The 20,013-nt window shown below is 40.2% G+C and overlaps 1 protein-coding gene and 1 long non-coding RNA gene across 5 annotated transcripts in view; one reads left to right on the top strand and one right to left on the bottom strand.

The window, feature by feature from the left end:
* Positions 1–760: 760 nt before the first annotated feature.
* Positions 761–10,096, bottom strand: SNRPF (small nuclear ribonucleoprotein polypeptide F). Of its 2 annotated transcripts, XM_004053705.5 has the most exons (4): positions 7,854–10,096; positions 5,626–5,751; positions 1,515–1,579; positions 761–893 (listed from the first exon to the last, which is right to left on the bottom strand). In XM_004053705.5, the coding sequence occupies exons 1-4, from the start codon at positions 7,854–7,856 to the stop codon at positions 827–829; spliced, it is 261 nt and encodes an 86-aa protein (XP_004053753.1). In that variant the 5' UTR covers positions 7,857–10,096; the 3' UTR covers positions 761–826. The 2 variants fall into 2 exon arrangements, with proteins under 2 accessions (XP_004053753.1, XP_063550291.1); XM_063694221.1 differs by having other exon boundaries at positions 761–1,579; positions 7,854–8,011.
* The window catches only part of LOC134756580 (uncharacterized), a 67,857-nt gene continuing 52,586 nt past the window's right edge, over positions 4,743–20,013 (top strand). For 2 of the 3 annotated variants that reach the window (XR_010129387.1, XR_010129388.1), the window contains exon 1: positions 8,459–8,512. This is a non-coding gene — a long non-coding RNA (uncharacterized lncRNA). Of the gene's footprint in view, positions 4,820–8,458; positions 8,513–20,013 lie in introns of those variants that run through there. The other variant, XR_010129389.1, reaches the window with a different exon arrangement.

Here is a 20,013-nt window from a genome sequence, read left to right as displayed (position 1 = left end):
ACACTGAAGTGTAATAATGGCCATTCTCTTACAACATGAGAATGTAAATGATGTATTTTCTCAACCCATCTGTAGGGAAGTTCATAGCATATTGTTATTACTATGGAATATACATTTTAACAATGTACAACCCTAAAATACCTGAAGGGTTTTGAGGGGCTTAAAACTCAACCTCAAGGTTATAGTCTCAGAACATAATGGTGAGACTGGTTTTTATTTGACATTACATTTTGTTCAGAGAACTTTTTTCTCTTCAGTGAACAAACCATATGCCTTCAGCCTGAATGTCAGTTCCCAATTTCTGTTGTGCCTTGTCTGTACAATCATTTTAATTTTTAGAAGATGTTTCAATTTTAGCTACAATATGTGCATTTAGCTTATACTGACACAGAATTAACATGTAATTTATTGACTACTAAGTAAAATAAGACAGTATATTATTAATACCAAGAAAATTTAATTTTATACGTTAAAAGTGGCTCAAAAATAACTTTAAAAGAAAAAGTTGCATTTAAAAGGTCTCAGCTAATAGATAATTTTACAAGAAAAGGTCTGAAATTCACCTTCATAAAAATATCTAAAGCATATAAATAATTATCCTTTATGGGAAAAAAAAGAATATTGGGCTTACAAAAGAAAAGCAACTTAAATGAAATTCAGTGGCTTTTAAAGCATTAGTTCGGTGAGTAATCTTTCCCAATTGGTTCATCATTTCAGCTTTGCTTGTAAATATCTGAATACAAATAGTTCACAAGTCAAGTTGAAAAACAAACAAATCTTTATTGTCTAGAAATATATATAAAAAAAAAATCCCCCACAAAAGATGCTATTCTCTCATTTCCCCATCTTCTTCCTCTTCTTCCACACCTCTGATATAAAGGACATTATTACACCTGTAAATAGAAAAAGTCGATTTTGTTGTTCCAACCAGAAACCATGTATGATCTGAATTACTATATTTTTATTATGAAAATACTGAATGCTACATTTATAATATTCTTGTCTTTAAAAAAAAATTTTAAATATATTCATTTTAAAAAAAAGTTTCACATAGATTTGTTGAAAAGCACATGGCACTTATTTTCCACCATACGGTTGTTATAAAATGACATCTTTATGATTTTCCAAAGGAAATAATTACCAGAATTTGGAGCTTTGAAGCTAGTACAGAAAATCAATATAACAAAACAGCCAGACCCAACTAAAATTCAAAACTAAGTTCCCGCAACAAAGGCCACTGCAAAAGGTTGCCACTGCAAAAGATTATAGCCAAGAGCTAGAAAATTTAACATCAACACTAGAAAAATCTTTCGGCCAGTTCCAAAACATTTGAAAACTTACCTTTGACAAGTTTAACAATTTCAAAGACTTCTGAAGTCTAACTGTAAAGTATTATAAGTTAATAGTGATTTTTTTAAAAAAAGTAATTCCAAAATTGAGGCACTAATATATTTAGAACAGGTATTCCTAATGCTCACCAGTAACTCCTTACATATACTACTGCTGTTTGTTACCTTATTAAAACTTCACCCAGATGTCCAGACAAAGCTCCATCTATGTATTCTTCTGTATTTGCAAGCTTTCAATAAAAAGAAATATATTAGTATAATCACACAGGAGGAAAATATTACAATACAGCTAATACTGGTGAGAGAACTCATTAACTGAGACCTTTCTATACCAACAACTCAAATTTATCTATAATTAATAAACAGAAGATGAGCTTTCTATTACTATTGTAGTACTTTTGGTTTCATATAAACCTTCAATGAAATTAATATTCAAAGCTTGTTTCAATATAAGTTTCTGAATCTCCCAGGTTATGTAATATTTCTTTCTATTAGATATCAAAACAGTGTGTGGAAGAAGGCAGTCTCTAACTCATATTGAGGTGTCCAAATAGGTATACGAAAGCTATGGCTAACATGCCAAATACTTTTATATTAGTCAACAACCAAAGCAGATAATTGAGTAAGAATTTTCTTCTTTTCCTGTCTTTTAAGAAACAGGGTCTCCCTCTGTTGCCCAGGCTGGAATGCAGTAGCACAATCATAGCTGACCAAAACCTTGAACACCTGGGCTCCTCCTGCCTCAATCTCCTGAGTAGCTAGGACTAAAGGCATGTGCCACAAAGCCTGGCTACTTCGAAACAATTTTTTCTGTAGAGATGAGATCTTGCTATATTGCCCAAGCTGGTCTTGAATTTCTGCCTTCAAGTGATCCTCCCACCTTGGCCTCCCAAAGTGCTGGGATTACAGGCATAAGCTACCACATCTGGGCCTGAATAAGAATTTTTAATTATGTACTAATAAACAGGGAAAAACAAGTTCTTAAGAGAAAGTTAAACAGTTAACAGTGACCTTTACAGCTATTTTGGTGAACTATAGCAAAGTAGTGTGTTTCCCTTATGGTATTATTATGAATCAAATGTCTGAGCTCTTCTTACTTTACCTACAGTTATTTTGGTGAATTATTTCTAATTTTATATCAAAATGTTTAGCTTTCCTTCTACATATAGGTAACAAGCTCTACTTGTAATTAAAAGAAAAATCACAATCAATGCCACTTGGGACTCAGAGAAGGAACTAAGGAGTGATGGGAGAGAGGGAGGTTTCCTTCACAATTAGGCATGTGGAAAAGGAAAAGAAAAATAGGGCTTAACAATAAGGATTAAAATAGGATGTTTCATAAGGCATGAAAAACATGGTAATGAACACTACTACTGGATGTTACTCCCTCTCTTATAGACAACAAAAAGTAATCTCCATTATCCAGATGATATAGTTTTGTCTGAAATATACGAGGTTGTTGAGACAATTAGTTTGTACGTAACAGCTATAAGAAATAATGTATTAAGAGCAACTAATTTTTTGTAAAAAGTAATTACAACATTTAACATTTCTAAATTACACAATAATGCTCCAAATACTTTCTATCATGTATTAAATTCAGTCTTCACCATCACTTAACAGGCTCTCTATGGCCGCCATTTTAACCTAACTTTCTGTCATTTGTCCCTTAACTCAATCTGCTCTGGCCTTTTTGCTGTGCCTTGAACACACCAAGCATGCTTCTGCCACAGGGCCTTTGTACTTGCTGTTCCCTCAAACTGGGATGCTTTTCCCCAGATACTCAACTGAGTTGTACACTAATTCTGCTATCTTCCAGAATTCGCCTCCTCAGAGAGGCTACTCTATATAATATCGCACATACTGTCTATTCCCCTTTTCTTCATGGATGGCATCTATCATGTCTATTATCACATTATATTACCACCTCCCACCACTAAACCATAAACTGTTGAGGGCAGGGACTTTGTTTTGTTCAATGCTATATTCACAGTGCCAGGCACATAATGGAACTCAATAAATATTTGCTGAGTGAACAAATTCAAACACTGGTATCAATATGGTTGACTACTCAAAGTGGTTGGTTACTCAGACATTTTGCAACTCTAGCAGGTTCACTAGCAAGCTATATTAATTCCAAAACAAATATTAAGTGGTAATTCTTTTATTATTGAGATGTTAATTTCCATAGCATAAAATTCACCCTTTTAAAGTGTACAATTCAGTGGTTTTCAGTATATTCAAAAACCTGTGCAACTATCACCACTACTTCCAGAATATTTTCATCACAATCCATATACTTCCCAGATTTTTCTATGGTCTTGGTAAATGACTCCTGTTTAAGGAATTTTCCAAACTCAAACTATGCTTTGGGGGCCTTAATGTCATGTGCTCAGGTGGTAATTGCCTAAGTTAAGGAAAATCATAGCTCTCTGCCTACTTAAGTACTCCTTTTAGTACTCTGCTTACAAGTATGGAATCCTTGGATTCATGATTGGATTGACGACCTGTCTTGATAGCCTTTAAAAACCTGCCTGGAAACCATTACCATTAAAAAACAACAAAAAAATCCGAAACTAATTTTTTAAATGTGCAAAAGACACGAACAGGCATTTCTCCAAAGATAAACAAATGGCCAATAAACACATGAAAAGGTGCTCAACATCATTAGCCAAATGCAAATCAAAACCACAATAAGATACCACTTCACACCCATTAGAATAACTATTTTATAAACACCCATAGAAAATAACAAGTGTTGGTGAGGATGTGGAGAAACTGGAACCCTTGTGCATTGCTGGTGGGTATGTAAAACCACGTAGCTGCTGTGGAAAATAGTGTGACAGTTACTCAAAAGAAAAAAAAATTTCTCTGTCATCCAGGCTAGAGTGCAGTGGTGTGATCACAGCTCACTGCAGCTTCAACCTCCCCAGGCTCAGGTAATCCTCCCAACTCAGCTTCCTGAGTAGCTGGGAATATAGCTGCCCACACCATCATGCCTAGCTAATTTTTGTATTTTTTTTGTAGAGATGCAGTTTCACTATGTTGCCCAGGCTGGTCTCAAACTCCTGGGCTCAAGCAATCTGCTGCCTCAGCCTCCCAAAGTGCTGGGATTACAGGCGTGAGCCACCACGCTTGGCCTTAAAAAATTAAACATAGAATTATGAGTAATCCAGTAATTCCACTTCTGGGTATATACCCCAAAGAGCTGAAAGCAGTGACTGGAACAGACATTTGTATACCCATGTTCACAGCAGCATTATTTACTGCAGTCCAAAGAGGGAAGCAACCCAGTGTCCACCAAGAGGCAAATGGATTAGAATGTGGTATATCCATATAATGGAATATTATTCAGTCATAAAAAGGAAATTCTGACACATGCTACAACATGGATGAACCTTGAATAATACACTACGTTAAGTCAAACAAGCCAGACACAAAAGGATAATACACGATTCCACTTACATGAGGTATTATGCATGGTCAAATTCATAGACATGTAGACTAGTGGTTACCAGGGGTTAGTTAGGTGGAGGAAGGAATGGAAAATTATTGTTTAATGTTTAATTGTAAAATTATTGTTTAATGGAAAATTATTGTTTAATGGGCAAAAAATTTCACTTTGGGATGGTAAACAAGTTCCGGAAATGGACAACGGTGATGGCTGCAGAACAAGGTGAAGGTACTTAATGCCACTGAATTATACACTTAAAAATGGTTAGAGTGGCAAAATTCTAATGTATATTTTACCACAATAAAAAGAAAATTAATTACAAAAAAAATCACCAAAACACATGGCTGAATCATTTACAGAAACTCGTTTGACAGACATACAGTCAGTTCAATTCCTTTGGCAGATCTGTCTTTCCCCTGAAGGAATGAATTTCCTCAATAGCTTTGGTGTTGTGCCTTTAGCATTCATTAAAAGACTCAATAATTTCACTTGAAAACTTTCTTTCAGGGCTAAATGATGAGAAATGTTTTGTTTTCTCCAGCAAAGTAGTGTGTTTCCCTTATGGTATTATTATGAATCAAATGTCTGAGCTCTTCCTACTTTAACTACTAGGAATAAAATCTGTAGCTGAATTCTGGTTTAAGTCCATGTCTTGTACCTAGTATATCACAGTATCCTTCCTGGCTTTGACTTTATTTTTGAATTTTGCCGTATATTTGTCAGTTTAATTGTATGTATTCTTATTAGTCAGACTAAACCTTTGAGAAATAAGGTGAAGCAAAATAAATGCAATGTTATGACCTTTACAGCTCTTTAGCTTACCTGCATGTTCATGTAGCCATCTACAGATACCAGATAGCCCTTGTATTCCATTCCCCACTTAAGTTTCACCATCACTGGCTTTCCTGTTAGTCCATTGAGGAAAGGTTTGGGATTGAGGGGTAAACTCTGCACAAAGAACAAAAAAGGATCTAATTAATTATTTTTCCTCCCACCACCAACTCTCTTCTACCGAATCACCAATATTTTGTGGTATGCAAATGAAGAAAACTTTTGACTCATTATTATTTTAGTACATAATTTTCACTTTTATTTGTTGAGAGTACCAGGGAAATTTAAATATCCAGTTAGCCAGTTTCACCTTTAACCCATCAAAACAAAACACTCACTATTCACTTAAGATACACTGACTACCTACATCACTCACTGTTCTGAGCTCTAAAGAAACAAAGATAAAGGCACTAAAAAAAAAAAAAAAAAAAAAAAAATGCGGGCCAGGCAGGGTGACTCGTATCTGTAATTCCAGTAATCTGGAAGGCCAAGGCCGGGGGATCACTTGAGGTCACGAGTTCAAGACCAGCCCAGGCAACACAGTGAGACCCCCCCCCATCTCTACCAAAAATAGTCGGGTGTGGTGGTGCACACCTGTAGTCCCAGCTACTAGGGAGGATGAGGTGGGAGGACTGCCTGAACCCAGGAGCTCGAGGCTGCAGTGAGCTATGATCAGGCCACTGCACTCCAGCCTGGGCAACAGAGCAAGGCCCTGTCTCTTATAAATAAATAAATAAATGAGTCCCTGTCAAGAAGTTGGAGATGGGGAGGGGAACTCCTCACATACAAATAATTATATTGCATGCTGCAATGTAGTAAAAGGAGATATACTAGGCACAAGGGTACCAAAGCAATCCAGGGGAAAAAGGAAAGGTTGCCTGAAATAAGTAATACCTCAGTTTTAAAGGATAAGAGTTTATTTCCAGAGCGGGAAAAAATGCTGTTCCAGGCAAGGCTAGCTACTTACGTAAAAAGAGGGAAGAGTGATGCAACAAGGTGATTTGGGGGACATACAATTCAGCATTGTCAGTCAAAGCTCCAAATATAAGACTACAGAAGGAAGCAGAGGGCAGATCACGCTTGACAGTATTTAACTGGGGAAGCTAGGGCTAGGTCCTATCTGACTTTGTCACTAGCACTGCCTCTTACTTACAGCAATTACTTAATGTTTATTTATTCAGCAAACCATTAACATCTCCAGTGATTTCGGTTTTTGCCCTCTTCTGCTCACTCACCAGTCAAACAAAGAAGAGAACTAAGAAACTTGGCTACTAACCCCCTCTAACGTGAGCATATTCGGAGTGATCTTGATATGGCGATTACTCCAATAACCTAATGGGTCTCCAGTTTTCATTCTCCAATTTGTTATCCACCACAGTAACTATGATTTTTTAAAGTGCACATCAGATTGTCATATTTCTGCTTAAAATGATTCAATGGCTTCCAACCGAATCATTTTAAATTGATTTGGAGTACAATCAAAACCTCCCAATACAGCCTAAGAGGTCCTGCCCAACGACCGCTCCTCCGATACCATCTCTTAACCACTATTCGCGCAAGTGGCTATACCTTTCTGTCAATTTCTCCAACTGACCAAGCTTTCTTTCCGGCCGCAGGTCTTATGCTCCTATTCCCTGTGCTCGGTACACTCCTCCTCCTGCTCTTTAAAGGGTCGTATTTCATGACACTTAGGCTTCAAGTTAAATTCCACCTCCTAGGGAGGCCATCTCTGACTAAGCCTCTAATGTCTAACGCGCACCCTCACAGCCTCCTGTCTGCATTGTTCTTAGCACTTCTTATTTGCAATTGCATACTTGTTATTTTTTGACTAATGTCTGTCTTCCTCACCCAACTGAGTTAATCTAGAGCATGGCCGTATCATTACTTTCACGGAATGAAAGTGAATTTTGGAGTGTGGTTAAGTGGGAAGTGCAAATCCTCTTTGACTTTTACCCCGACCCTATAGCCCCAACTAAGAATACCCCAGGCCCGGATTCCAAAAAAGAGAAGAAGACACGGGCACTCCTAGGAAAAGAAAGGCATCGGGAGGAGCACGCGCCTCAGAAACCCTAAAAGCAGAGTGAAAGGAGCTGGCGACAGGGTGCGCGGCGCCTCACGCGGATGAATGGGAAACGCGCGAAGGAACCAGCAGGCCCCGCGAGACTGGTCTCCCTCCTTCTCTTTCTCCCCTCTTTTCCCGCCGTTCTCTTTCTCCTTACCATCGTAACCACGGCCGAATGTTGCAGGCTACTCTCTGCCGACCAGGCCGCCGCCCGTCCCTCGTGACTACAGCAGGTACCGCAGGTCCCGAGCCGCAGAGTTTCAAGAGAAATGGCCGCCAAACAGGAGTATGACCTTTCACCTCTCACCACGGCCCTTCCTGCCTCTGTGATTGGACGCAAAGAGATGCGTGCTGATTGGAGGAGATGGCTGGACCAGTATCTCCTAGCAACCTGCAGCGGCTTGGGTTTACGCCTTGCAGGCGGCGCGCGGACCTTGGGAAACCGGCTCTGAGGATCGCTGTGAGGCAGCCAAGGACTGGAGGCAGGCCGGTGTTTTTAAATGTGGTGTCCTTCCTAGAGGGCGGTCTGGGAGAGGCTGTGTAACGGATGTGACTTCTCCCCAACTTGGCTAATGGGGATTTACTTTGTCTTTTTACACCCGTGAGAATGTTCGGGGTCCCAGAGTTCCTTCCTCACTCTTCCAACAGGTTCCATGATTTGGGGGCGCCTCTGCCGCAGGCCCTTTCTACCTGAGTGTTCTCTGTTCTGCAACACCCGTTTCAACCCCTTTTAAAGGAATTGGGGGCTAGCCAGACTAGACTAGGGGCGGCGAAACGCACTGAAGAGAGTCGGATACAGAATTTCTTGCAAACGAGGTCGAGTTGCGTCTGGGATACGGTGTCATGCCCCACCCCCGCCCCACGACCCCGCCGGCCCCACCTTTCTTTTGCTTCGCCTGCAGAAACCGGCACGGCCTTCTTACGTGCATTTGAAATTACCTAAGGGCGTAAGCAATATTTCCTCTGTCACGGATTAAAACTTTCGATGTAACGGTGTTATCTGAATCTCACTAGTTTTTGTCGTAATCCTATTGAGTTCGGCTCACTCTGATCTGAAATGCTAAATGCAGTTCTTGGAGAACACGCCGTTTGGGAAGTAACGCTTTTTTGCGGCCCTGAAGAGATGGATTTGGAGTTGAGGATGAAATGTTGGGTGTTGAGGCATTGTGGAGCAGTGGGCAAGACTTTGGAGGGGGCCTGCATTCGGAACCTGCGTCTATCAGGCGCGGCCGGTGTTGGGCAGTGTCTTAACCCCGAGGGCCATTGTTTCCTCGGCAGGAACGCGGCTTTAAAAACGGAACCATCCTCAGGGTGGTTGCGAGAATTTAACGTAAAACGGGGCTTGGCCTTGTAAAAGCTCAGTGTTTCACGTAAATGTTGAACACTGACCAGACAATGATTGTCAGTGTAGTTTTTACCAAACAGTTATTAGATTTATTCACCCTAAATTTCAGTGGATTTCTCTGTTTGTCTATTGTTTTATGAACTTTAAGTCTTTGTATAGACTTTGAGTTCCTACTGTGTGTCAGGCTTTTTCAACAATTGTGGAAATCTTACCTTACTGTCTGATTCGGGGTGACAGCCCCGTGTAAGAGATGAGTAAGTAGGCCCAGCAGGTAACTGTTACCAGTTGAGGGTAGCTGTCCGAGTTCTTGGCGTTTTCAACAAAGAATTGGACAAAACGCACAAACAAAGCAGGGCAGCGAAAGCAGAGATTTATTTTAAATGAAAGTACACTCTACAGGGTGGGCACCGCCTGGTGCAAGCGGCTCAAGAGCATTGGTTACAGAATTTTCTGGGGTTTAAATACCTTCTAGAGGTTGCCCATTGGCCCACAACCAGTCTGATTGGTTGCGGGAGGGGACCAATAAGAGGTACTTTCACTTTTCAACTGCCACGCAGAAAAAGGAGGGGTTGAAATGGGAGTTGCCTCTGATACCCAGTCCGCATGGATGGGCCCTAGGTTCCCTGCTTCCAGCCGCTATTCTTCTGCCTCATAGCTTGCTCAGGACCACATACCTGGGTTTCAAAACTCTGCTTTTTCTACTTCATGAAGCTACCTTTCAAAGACTCAATATGTATTTTAGAAGCCTGACTCTTTAGCTGTTTTCTCAGTGAAGTGAAACGAAATACTACAGTAAACACATTCTGTAAAGATAGTGAATTTAAGGTTGGTTTTTCTTTTCATGTTAAATTTTTTTTTTTAATTTGAGACAGGGTCTCATTCTGTCACCCAGGCTGGATTGTAGAGGTGAGATCTTGGCTTACTGCAGCCTTGACCTCTTGTGCTCAAGAGATCCTCCCACTTAAGCCTCCCGAGTAGCTGGGACCACAGGCATGTACCACCACACCCAGCTAATTTTTAAATTTTTTTTGTAGAGATAGGGTCTCGCTATGTTGTCCAGGCTGGTCTCAAACTCTTGGGCTCCAGCTGTGTACCCACCTTGGCCTTCCAAAGTGCTGGGATTACAGGAGTGAACCACCATTCCTGGTCCATATTAAATTTTAATCTTAAATACCTTATTAAAAGTAAGTGGGCATAAGTCACTGATATTTGTCTAATTATAAATATTATACAAAATTTTGGAAAATGTAGAAAGTTCTAAACAATAAACCTAAAATTACTAGTAATCCCACCAATCAAAGAAAACAACGATTAACTTTTATTGTAACATATGCACATCATATGCACTTTTTTTTTTACAAGATATCTACAGTTTTTTGTTGTTGTTGTTTGTTTTTTCTTTTTTGTTGTTGTTTTGGAGACAGAGTGTCACTCCGTCACCCAGGCTGGAGTTAAGTGGTGCGATCTCAGCTCACTGCAACCTCCGCTTCCCAGATTCAAGCAATTCTCGTGTCTCAGCCTCCTGAGTAGCTGGGATTACAGGCATGCAGCATCACATCCAGCTAATCTTTTGCTAATTTTTTTTTAAATTTTTAGTAGGGACGGGGTCTTACCACTTTGCCCAGGCTGATCTTGAACTCCTGAGCTCAGGCAATCTGCCCACCTCAGCCTACCAAAGTGCTAGGATTACAGGTGTGAGCCACCACACCCAGCCTACACACAGTTTTGTAACTTGTTTTCTTCACTTTATATTGAGCAAATTCTCATATGACTGAATATACTCTTCTAAAATGTGGCTTAATGTTTTCATTATACTTTGTATTTTGCATCTGTGATAATGTATTATTCTGTTATTTTCATTTTTCTGCTGTTATAAACAGTCTGCACTGAACATACTTTTACATGAATCTTCAAGTGTATTTTTGATTCTTTACCATAAATTCTTACAAATATAATTCCTAGGTTAAAAGGCATTACTATTTTAAAGGCAAATATATATACTGCCATGTTGGCATATGGCTCCACAGAATATTCATCAGAATAATTGCTTCAAATATAGGGGAAATAACAGACTTTATATTTTTTCGAAGATGAGATAGAATACATTTTGAGCACATATGAAGAAAACGACCCCTAATTGTTAATTAGGATGAACAGTTTGGTGAGTTCTACCATTATTTATCCTATAACCCAAAAATTCCAGTGGTATACAACCATCTAAAAAGGAATTTATGAAATGATTTAGAAATATTTACTGAGGTGAGTAAAATGAATGTATGATGTCTGCCCTTGTGGAATTTTAAAACCTCTTTGAGAAGAAGGGGACCAATACATATTGAATGCCTTTCATGTTATGCTAGGATATTTTATTATGTAATTTGTCTAATTTAAATCCTCACAGTACTTCAAGGTAGATATTATTATCATCCCCATTTTAGAGATGAGGAGACAGCTTCAGAGAGATTATGTATTTTTGTCGAAAGCCATGTGGAAGGTAAAATGGCTCCAAAGCCTAAGATTTTTCCTTTATACGACGCTGCAGCTCCCAAAAATGTGGTTAAGTAGAGTACAAATAAACAAATATATAGAAATACAAATATTAATGCAGTCAATGAAGAGGGATAGCATTTAGGAAGTTACTTTTGAAATTGATGAGCTCTTCTTTTTATTTTGTTTATTCTCATAATTCCAACATCTTATTTTTTTCTGATGATGGCCAGAATCAGCTACAGGTATGATCGGAATAGGTTTAAAGGAGGAAAAATCCAAGATTTGAATGCTGTCAGGTGGAAGCTTTTTATATATTTTTTGTCAAACCTGAGAGATACGGTATTCTGTCTAGCGAAGAAGTTAAGATTAAAAAATATATAAGCTTCCTTGGATCATACAAACACTGAACCTAGATTAGAATTCAAATCTTTTTGGTGGTTCAAAGCCCATTGTACCATTGTAGAGAGACAATCATACCTCAAAGGCGTAGGAGCATAAGAACCTCCTCTCTCACCTCTTGAGGTTTGATATTTGAGTCTGAGAAATAAATAGACAATAGACCAATTGGTCTATCTATCCAAAACAAGGAGAAAAAGCACAGCGTAATTGTTTTATGCACATGGGAGCATCACAGGAAGGCGAATGCCCAATTCTAGTAGTGCTAGACCCAATAAGGTCTAGAAGTTTATATACCCTTATTCATAGGGGAGAGGGGAATGCAGGATGTAGGCAATTTTAGAAGAGTAATGAGTGAGTTTTACAAGAGATGAATGGGTCCATGGAACAGACAATAGTCTGGGACAAAGTTCATCTGGGCTGTGGGTATGGTGTTTGATTTTCAGTCTTTTCCTCTGTGATATGAGTTTAATTTTCCTTGGTTAATGAAATTTCAGTAAGAAGATTGAAGACAATTGTTTTCCTCTTCAGTGGATTGGATCTTTAGGTAGATAAGGAAACTTCAGAGAAAAGTCTCTTCCTGTGCTTCGGGAGAGGAGGAGGGGCAAGAGATGGAGGGTGGGAGAAGGTCAGAGAGAAGGTCAGACCTTGGTTCTGAGGCTGCTGCTTTAGTGCAAAGTAGCAGTATGCTTCGGGGTATCATTTTCTGAGCCCCAACAAAGGAAACCTGGTATTGTGGGTAGGAGCCAATACTGTCTGAGTTCAAATCCTGACTCTGCCATGTGCAGCTTATCTCTGCTTCAATCTCCTCATCAATAAAGAGGATGATCGTGATAGTACCCATCTTAAAACAATTTTTTTTTAGTGAGGTGGGCTGTAACTATGTTGCCCAGGCTGGTCTCAAACTCCTGGGCTCAAGCAATCCTCCTGTCTCAGTCTCCCAAGTGGCTGGGATTATGGGTGTACACCACCATGCCCAGTTCAATACCCATCTTATAAGGCTGCTATTAGGATACAATATTTGTGGTGTTTATCCACCTCCTGATACTGAATAGTTTCTGTAGCGAGGTACGTAGGCACGTGAGTAGGTCAATGTGACCTACAATAACTAATACTAATAACTAATATTGGACTACTTGTTTGCTGTTTGCTAAACTGCTGCTTGCTCAAAAAGTTCTGCGCTGTTGGCTTTGATTCTTCAGCTGTGCTGGAATCCACTGTGCACCTGACATCTATCTATCTGGGTCTATCACTTCACCTCTTGGGACCTGGGGGGCAAGGGAGGCTGACACGGCTAAGACGATGCTTCTGTTTGCTGTGTGTAGTAAACTGTCTTGTTCTGATCCACATAGTCTCATTGTCTCCTTTCAGCACCTGTGGAGAGACAGCAGGTTTACTCCTTGCTACCTGAAGTTGGGGTTCTCTCCTGACTCTCACAGGGTTAACATTAAATGAAGAACATTAAATGAGATAATATATGCAAAGCAGTACAATATCTGCAGTTTGATAAATGTTTGTTCTCCTACATTTATATTCAATCAAAATCTAATTATCCCCAAAAGCTTGGTTTAAGTAATGTAAAACCAATGTAAAAGTAGCACCTTATATATTTATGGGGAGACCAATCCCTTTATGGACCAGAAAATTACTTTGCCTAATAACTCAAGATATAAGAGATTAGTCTAGACCCAAAACCACATTTATTAGCCATTAAGTGCAGAGGGAGCTTGAGGGAGCTAGCAATCAAGGACCTGGGAAACAGATGAGACAGAAAATGAGTGGATGCATACAATTTGTTCATATATATTGAGTTATATTAAAAAAGCAGTATAGGCCAGGCAGTGTGGTTCATGCCTGTAATCCCAGCACTTTGGGAGGCCGAGGTGGGTGGATCACTTGAGGCCAGGATTTCAAGACCAGCCTGGCCAACATGGTGAAACCCCATCTCTACTAAACCTCGTCTCTACTAAAAGTACAAAAATTAACCAAGCATGGTAGTGCATGCCTGTAAGCCCAGCTACTCAGGAGGCTGAGACACAAGGATCACTTGAACGCAGGAGGCAGAGGCTGCAGTCAGCCGAGATGGCACCACTGCACTCCAGCCTGGGCGACAGAATGGGACTCTGTCTCAAAAAAAGAAGGCAGTATATATGGCAGCAGAAGATAATAAAAACAGTATATTTAATAGCACATTATATGATTGTTTTATATGATTGACAACATAATGGTTGATAATGCTGGTTCTAGAGGCCAGATTCGAATCTGAGTTTGAATCCTGCCCCCAACACTTACTAGTGGGAACTTGTGTAAGTTACCCGCCCTCACTAAGCTTATTTTCCCATGACATAGGGATAATTGTTTCTTTCTCCCAGTGTGGTAGTGGATATTAGGAGTTAGTACAAGGTTGTTCCTCTATCCTTCCTGAAGATATGGTTTTAAAACCATTAGATGGAGTAAGCAAAGTATGCACCTGTGCTGGGGTATGGGGGTAGTCACAGTGGTCTGAATGGAGTGAGGAGAACATCCACATAAGAGAGCAGCCAGTGTGGGGTGTCAGAGCCTGAGCAGGAGGAGGAAGGTATCTACATAGGAGGGCAGGCAAACATGGGAAGTTGGTGCCTGAGGAGGTGAGGATGGTGATCACGCATGGCGAGGGGCAGCCCAGCACCAGCCATTGGAGCCCAAGTAGGATGAAGCATCCCCAGAGGGTGGCCTGACAGGGAGTGTTGGAGCCTGAGTGGGGTTAAGAGGGTGTCCACACTGCGGGGAAGAGGGTGGCCTGCTGTGGAGTGTCAGAGCCTAAAGGAAGCAAGGAGGATGTCCATGCAGAATGACCTGGCACACGGTGTCAGAACCTGAATGGAATGAAGAAGAAATGCAGGGGAGGGGACAATGGCAGAAAGGGAAATTTGTTGCAAGGGCACTAATCAAAGGAATCAACCTATAATAATGAGCATACTTAATGCTCAGGTTTTAGTTTCTAGAAACTGCTTCCCACTAAAGGAATCAGGATCCCTTCGAACATTGGCTATTTTCAGTCTTCTTCACTATAGTAACTGGTAGACACCATCTTATTACAATCCAATGATCAAACAGCTATCGTTAGCAAGTGGAAAATCAAAATCAGGTGCCACATGATAAGATGCAAAGAAAAGATGCATTCTGTGACATTCTTACCAAAGCCACATAACCTGAATGTAGTAATCAGGAGGTATCCGACAAACCACATTGAGGAACAAAGTGGCCTGCAATGTTCAAGAGTGTCAAGGCCACAGAAAGATCTCCATGATAAATTGCTGAGAAAGACAAGGCACCGAATAATTTGTAAAATATGCTGCCTCTGTATAAAAAGAGAAAGAAGGGGATAACAGGCTATCCATTTCTGTGTATGTGCATAAGTATACTGGAGGGCTCCTAAGATACTAAGAACACGGGTTGCCTATGGGTGTAGTGGGAACTACACTGAGGGCAGACAACGATGAGATGTTTCACTATGCATTTTTTAAAAACTTTTAATTATGATATTCACATATTAACCATTTCAAAGTATACAATTGAGTGGCATATAGTACATTCACAATGTTATTGCAACCACCACCTCTATATAATTCCAAAACATTTTTGCAACTTCATTTATTTGTTTGTTTGTTTTGGGATGGAGTCTCGCCCTGTCACCCAGTTTGGAGTGCAGTGGTGCAGCCTCGGCTTACTGCTAACCTCCGTCTCCTGGGTTCAAGCGATTCTCCTGGTTCAGCCTCCTGAGTAGCTGGGATTATAGGCACATGCCACCACACCCAGCTAATTTTTGTATTTTTAGTACAGACGGGGTTTCACCGTGTTGGCCAGGCTGGTCTTGAACTCCCGACCCCAAGTGATCTGCCTGCCTCGGCCTCCCAGAGTGCTGGGATTTCAGGCATGAGCCACTGTGCCCAGCCCATTTTCACAACTTTAAAAGAAAACTCTGTAGTCATTAAGCAGTTCCTCCCTATCTTCCTTCTCTCCTAGCCCATGGCAACCCTCAGTCTGCTTTCTATCTCTATAAATTTACCTGTTTTGGATATTTTATATAAATAGAAACAACATGTGACCTTTTATATCTGGCTTTCACTAAGCGTAATGTCTCTGAGCTTCACCCACATTGTAGCTTGTTGTAGTAGTAGTACTTCATTCCTTTTAATGTATGAGTATGATTCCATTGTATGTATATACCACGTTTTGTTTATCCCTGCACCTGTTAATGGACATTTGGGTTGTTTCCACCTTTTGGCTACTGTGAATTTTGCTGCTATGAGCATTTGTGTACAAGTATTTGTTTGAATACCTGTTTTCAATTTCTTTGGACATATACCTAGGGGTGTGGAATTGCTGGGTCATATCATAATTTTACATAGAACTTTTTTTGAGGAACTGCCAAACTTTTCCACAGCAGCTGCGCCATTTTATATTCCTACCAGCAATGTATGAAGGTTCCAATTTCTCCACGTTCTCACCAACAATTTGTTATTTTCCATTTTTGTTGTTGTTTTAATTATAGCCATGCTAGTGGCTATAAAGCAGTATCTCATTGTGGTTTTGATTTGCATTTTCCTAATGACTAATGGTGCTGAGAATCTTTTCATTTGCTCATTGGCCATTTGTATATCTTCTTTGGAGAAATATCTGTTCAAATCCTACATACCCTTTTAATGTTCTAGTTTTGGAACCTTTGAATGTATTGCCTACTTAAATAAAAGAAAAAGTCATTTAATTGTTTTGGATCTTATTTTCTTCCTTTATACACTGTAGGGATTGGGCTAGATCAGAGTTTTCAACCTTGATATTATTGACATTTTGGACCAAATAATTCTTTTTTCTTTCTTTTTCTTTTTTTCTTTTTTTGAGACCCCGTTTTTTTGAGACGGGGTCTCTCTCTCACCTAGGCTGAAATGCAATGGCTCAATCTTGGCTCACTGCAACCTCCACCTCCCGGGCGCTAGTGATCCCCCCATCTCTGCCTCCCAAGTAGCTGGAACCACAGGTGTGCACCACCATGCCCAGCTAATTGTTTGTATTTTTGGTAGAGACAGGTTTTCGCCATGTTGTCCAGGCTGGTCTTGAACTCCTGAGCTCAAGCAATCTGCCTGCCTCGGCTTCCCAAAGTGCTGGGATTACAGGAGTGACCCACCGCACCCAGCCACAAATAATTCTTATTTTGTGACTTGTCCTGTGCATAGTAGGTTGCTTAGCAGCATCCTTGGCCTCTACCCATTAAATGTCAGTAGTCCCTCCCCCACCCAGGTTTGACAACCAAAAATGTCTCCAGGCATTGCCACATGTCTCCTGGGGAGCACAGTTGCCCCTGGTTGAGGACCACTGGAGATCAATGGCCCCACAGGCCCCTGAACCTGGATCAGTTTGCAGGTAGTGTTGTGGCTTTGCAAACTATTTTCAAAAACAAAGAAAAATAACCAACAAATTGTACATTTATTTTAATAAAGACACTATAGACTAAGACCTCATGTGTCTTTGCTTTTGCTTGGAATGAAGTCACCTTAAAATACGAATACTGGTGGATCATCATGGGTCAGAAGCTCTGACTGGCATTTATGTATCTGATTATTAAAATGGGAAACAAATTTTAAATAAGTAATGACTTTGAGTTTTGTAAATCATAGATTCAATCTGTGGGGGCGAGTAGATAATAAAAGAAGTCTGTGGATGAAATGGCTGGAAACCACTCAAGTAGATGATCAGCGTTCAATACTGACTTTAAACACTTTTCTGTTTTTTGCCATGGTTCCAGCGGGTGGCAGTGGTGAATTTGGAGTAAGATTTCTGTTTGCCACATAAGCACTTCAAAGTTAATCAGTACAAATAGGACTTCACTGTTCTCAAAACACTAAAGGAAGCAAAACAAAACCTCATGGAATTTTCCCCATAGTATCCTGTGCCATACAGTCTCCCCCCACCTCCTTCACCCCTCAAATGTCTCCATTGAATCCAATTTTAAAAAATAAAGCTTATTCTACTTCCTCATCTATTACCCTGTTGCCTGAGGTATCTGACCTCCTTTCCTTCAAAACAAACCAAAGACCTGGACATATTAGTTGAATATGGGTAACCTTTGTTGGTTACCCATGACTAGCAGCCTAAAACAAACTCCTTCATCTCTTTCCCTTCTGTCCCATGAACCGCAAAGCTGGCCCTTGCACCGCTGGCCATGCTTTTTCTCACAACTCCACGTACTTACACAGGATGTTCTTACCACCTAGAAATCCCTCCTCCCCATTTGGTTTGCCTGAAAAATGCCTCCTCATCTAATCTCCATGGCCCCACTCAAATGGGCACTTCATATCTGAAGCTTTCTCTGACTTCCCTAGGTAACTAATTGTTCTGTCACATGGGCTCTACCCCACCTGTTTTAGCACTAACTACACTCTCTTTTAGAGAAAAAGGTATTTTATTCATTAACCCTTTGTTGCTATTACTAGTCATTTACTAGCACATAATTAGTTCCCTGGCACATAATGGCAAATTTCTGGAATGAATAAATTAATGAATAACTGACTTGAGAGACTTGGACTTTAAAAATTTGCACCAATTCAAACATATATATATATATGCCAAAAAAAGGGGGGGGGGGAATCAGGGTGTCCACCCTTCTTACTCAAAAGAATGGAATATACTGAACAGTAGAGCATTCTCCTGCCTCAGCCTCCTGAGTAGCTGGGACTACAGGCGCCCGCCACTGCGCCCGGCTAATTTTTTTTGTATTTTTAGTAGAGACCGGGTTTCACCGTGTTCGCCAGGATGGGCTTGATCTCCTGACCTTGTGATCCACCTGCCTTGGCCTCCCAAAGTGCTGGGATTACAGGCGTGAGCCACCGCGCCCGGCCCTAGATAGCCTATGTATTCTATTGGCTCCATTACTTGTGCTATTAGCCTTAACTTCTTGATTAGGGAACTATCTGCCAGGTTTCTTCATTGCAAAGTTACCTTTTAAAATTGTATTATTAAGAAGTATTTTGTGAAGGTACTTTGAGGCTATGTAGTTATCTCATTCCTCCTCTAACTTTCACCTACTGCATATTAGCATCCACTGTATTTCTGGGCTAAATCAGTTACTTATGCTGGCTGCCAAATGGTGATTTTCTGACTCCATCATTTCTTCTCCATGCATCAGTTGGCATTCCACTGTAAGAAAAGCTTTCTCCTTTTCCCACTTATTTATATCAGGATGGACTCATAGATTCTATTTTATTTAGTGGGTTAATCATGTCATGATTACTTATTTTGATGCTCTTTAAGGACTCATGAATTTCTATTTTATTACATGAATTTATAATCTGTTACTATTGTTATTTCTTTTCCTTAGTTGTCACATATTTGGACAGGGGGAGCCCCCATTAAGCTGTCTTCTGTGTTCTTTTGACATGTCATCCTCATTCTTTGAGCATTTCCTTATTTTCTGTCCCAATAAGATGTTCCCTGTCCCAAACCTGGAATCAGTCAATTCTCCAAAAAACCCTGCTTCATTTTAGTGGAGAATGGCATTTAGGAAACTAAAGATTGGTCTAGACAATAGGCACGCTCCTTGGTAGGGGGGTGTGGTGCTTCCAGTCCCTCTCACTGGACAAAACTAGAGAACGTATGCATGTGTATACATACATACATGCATGCATATATGACCATATCCATACTTGTTTCAATATCTCTATTGAAAATTCCAGTTCAACACCACATGGCTTATTTTAATTTTTTCAGTTTCCATATTTGTAGTCCCTTCCCCAACAGTTAGAAAACTGTCTCCCTTCATCCTCAATTTGTTTACTTATCTGATCAATCCCCTCCATGTAACCAAACTTCCATCACCACTACCATCCCCCCTCCCACCCAACCCAGCAAGACAGCCTCGCCTGACTCTAACAGCATGAACTGGGCCACCATTCCAGAGCGCTCTGACCTCCCCATTCCCACTTTGCTCAGCCCCACCTCATAGTTTTAGACAGGATTATTCAGAAATGAAGGATAGATAGAAGCAAACTATAAATCCCGTTTAAATTGATGTTTATAATAAAAACTAATACAAAAGAAAAAATATAGAGGG

Source organism: Gorilla gorilla, chromosome 10 (assembly GCF_029281585.2).
Source record: "Gorilla gorilla gorilla isolate KB3781 chromosome 10, NHGRI_mGorGor1-v2.1_pri, whole genome shotgun sequence".
Taxonomy (NCBI): Eukaryota; Metazoa; Chordata; class Mammalia; order Primates; family Hominidae; genus Gorilla; species Gorilla gorilla.
Note: the sequence above shows the minus strand (reverse complement) of the source record. Positions and strands in the feature narration are given on the sequence as shown.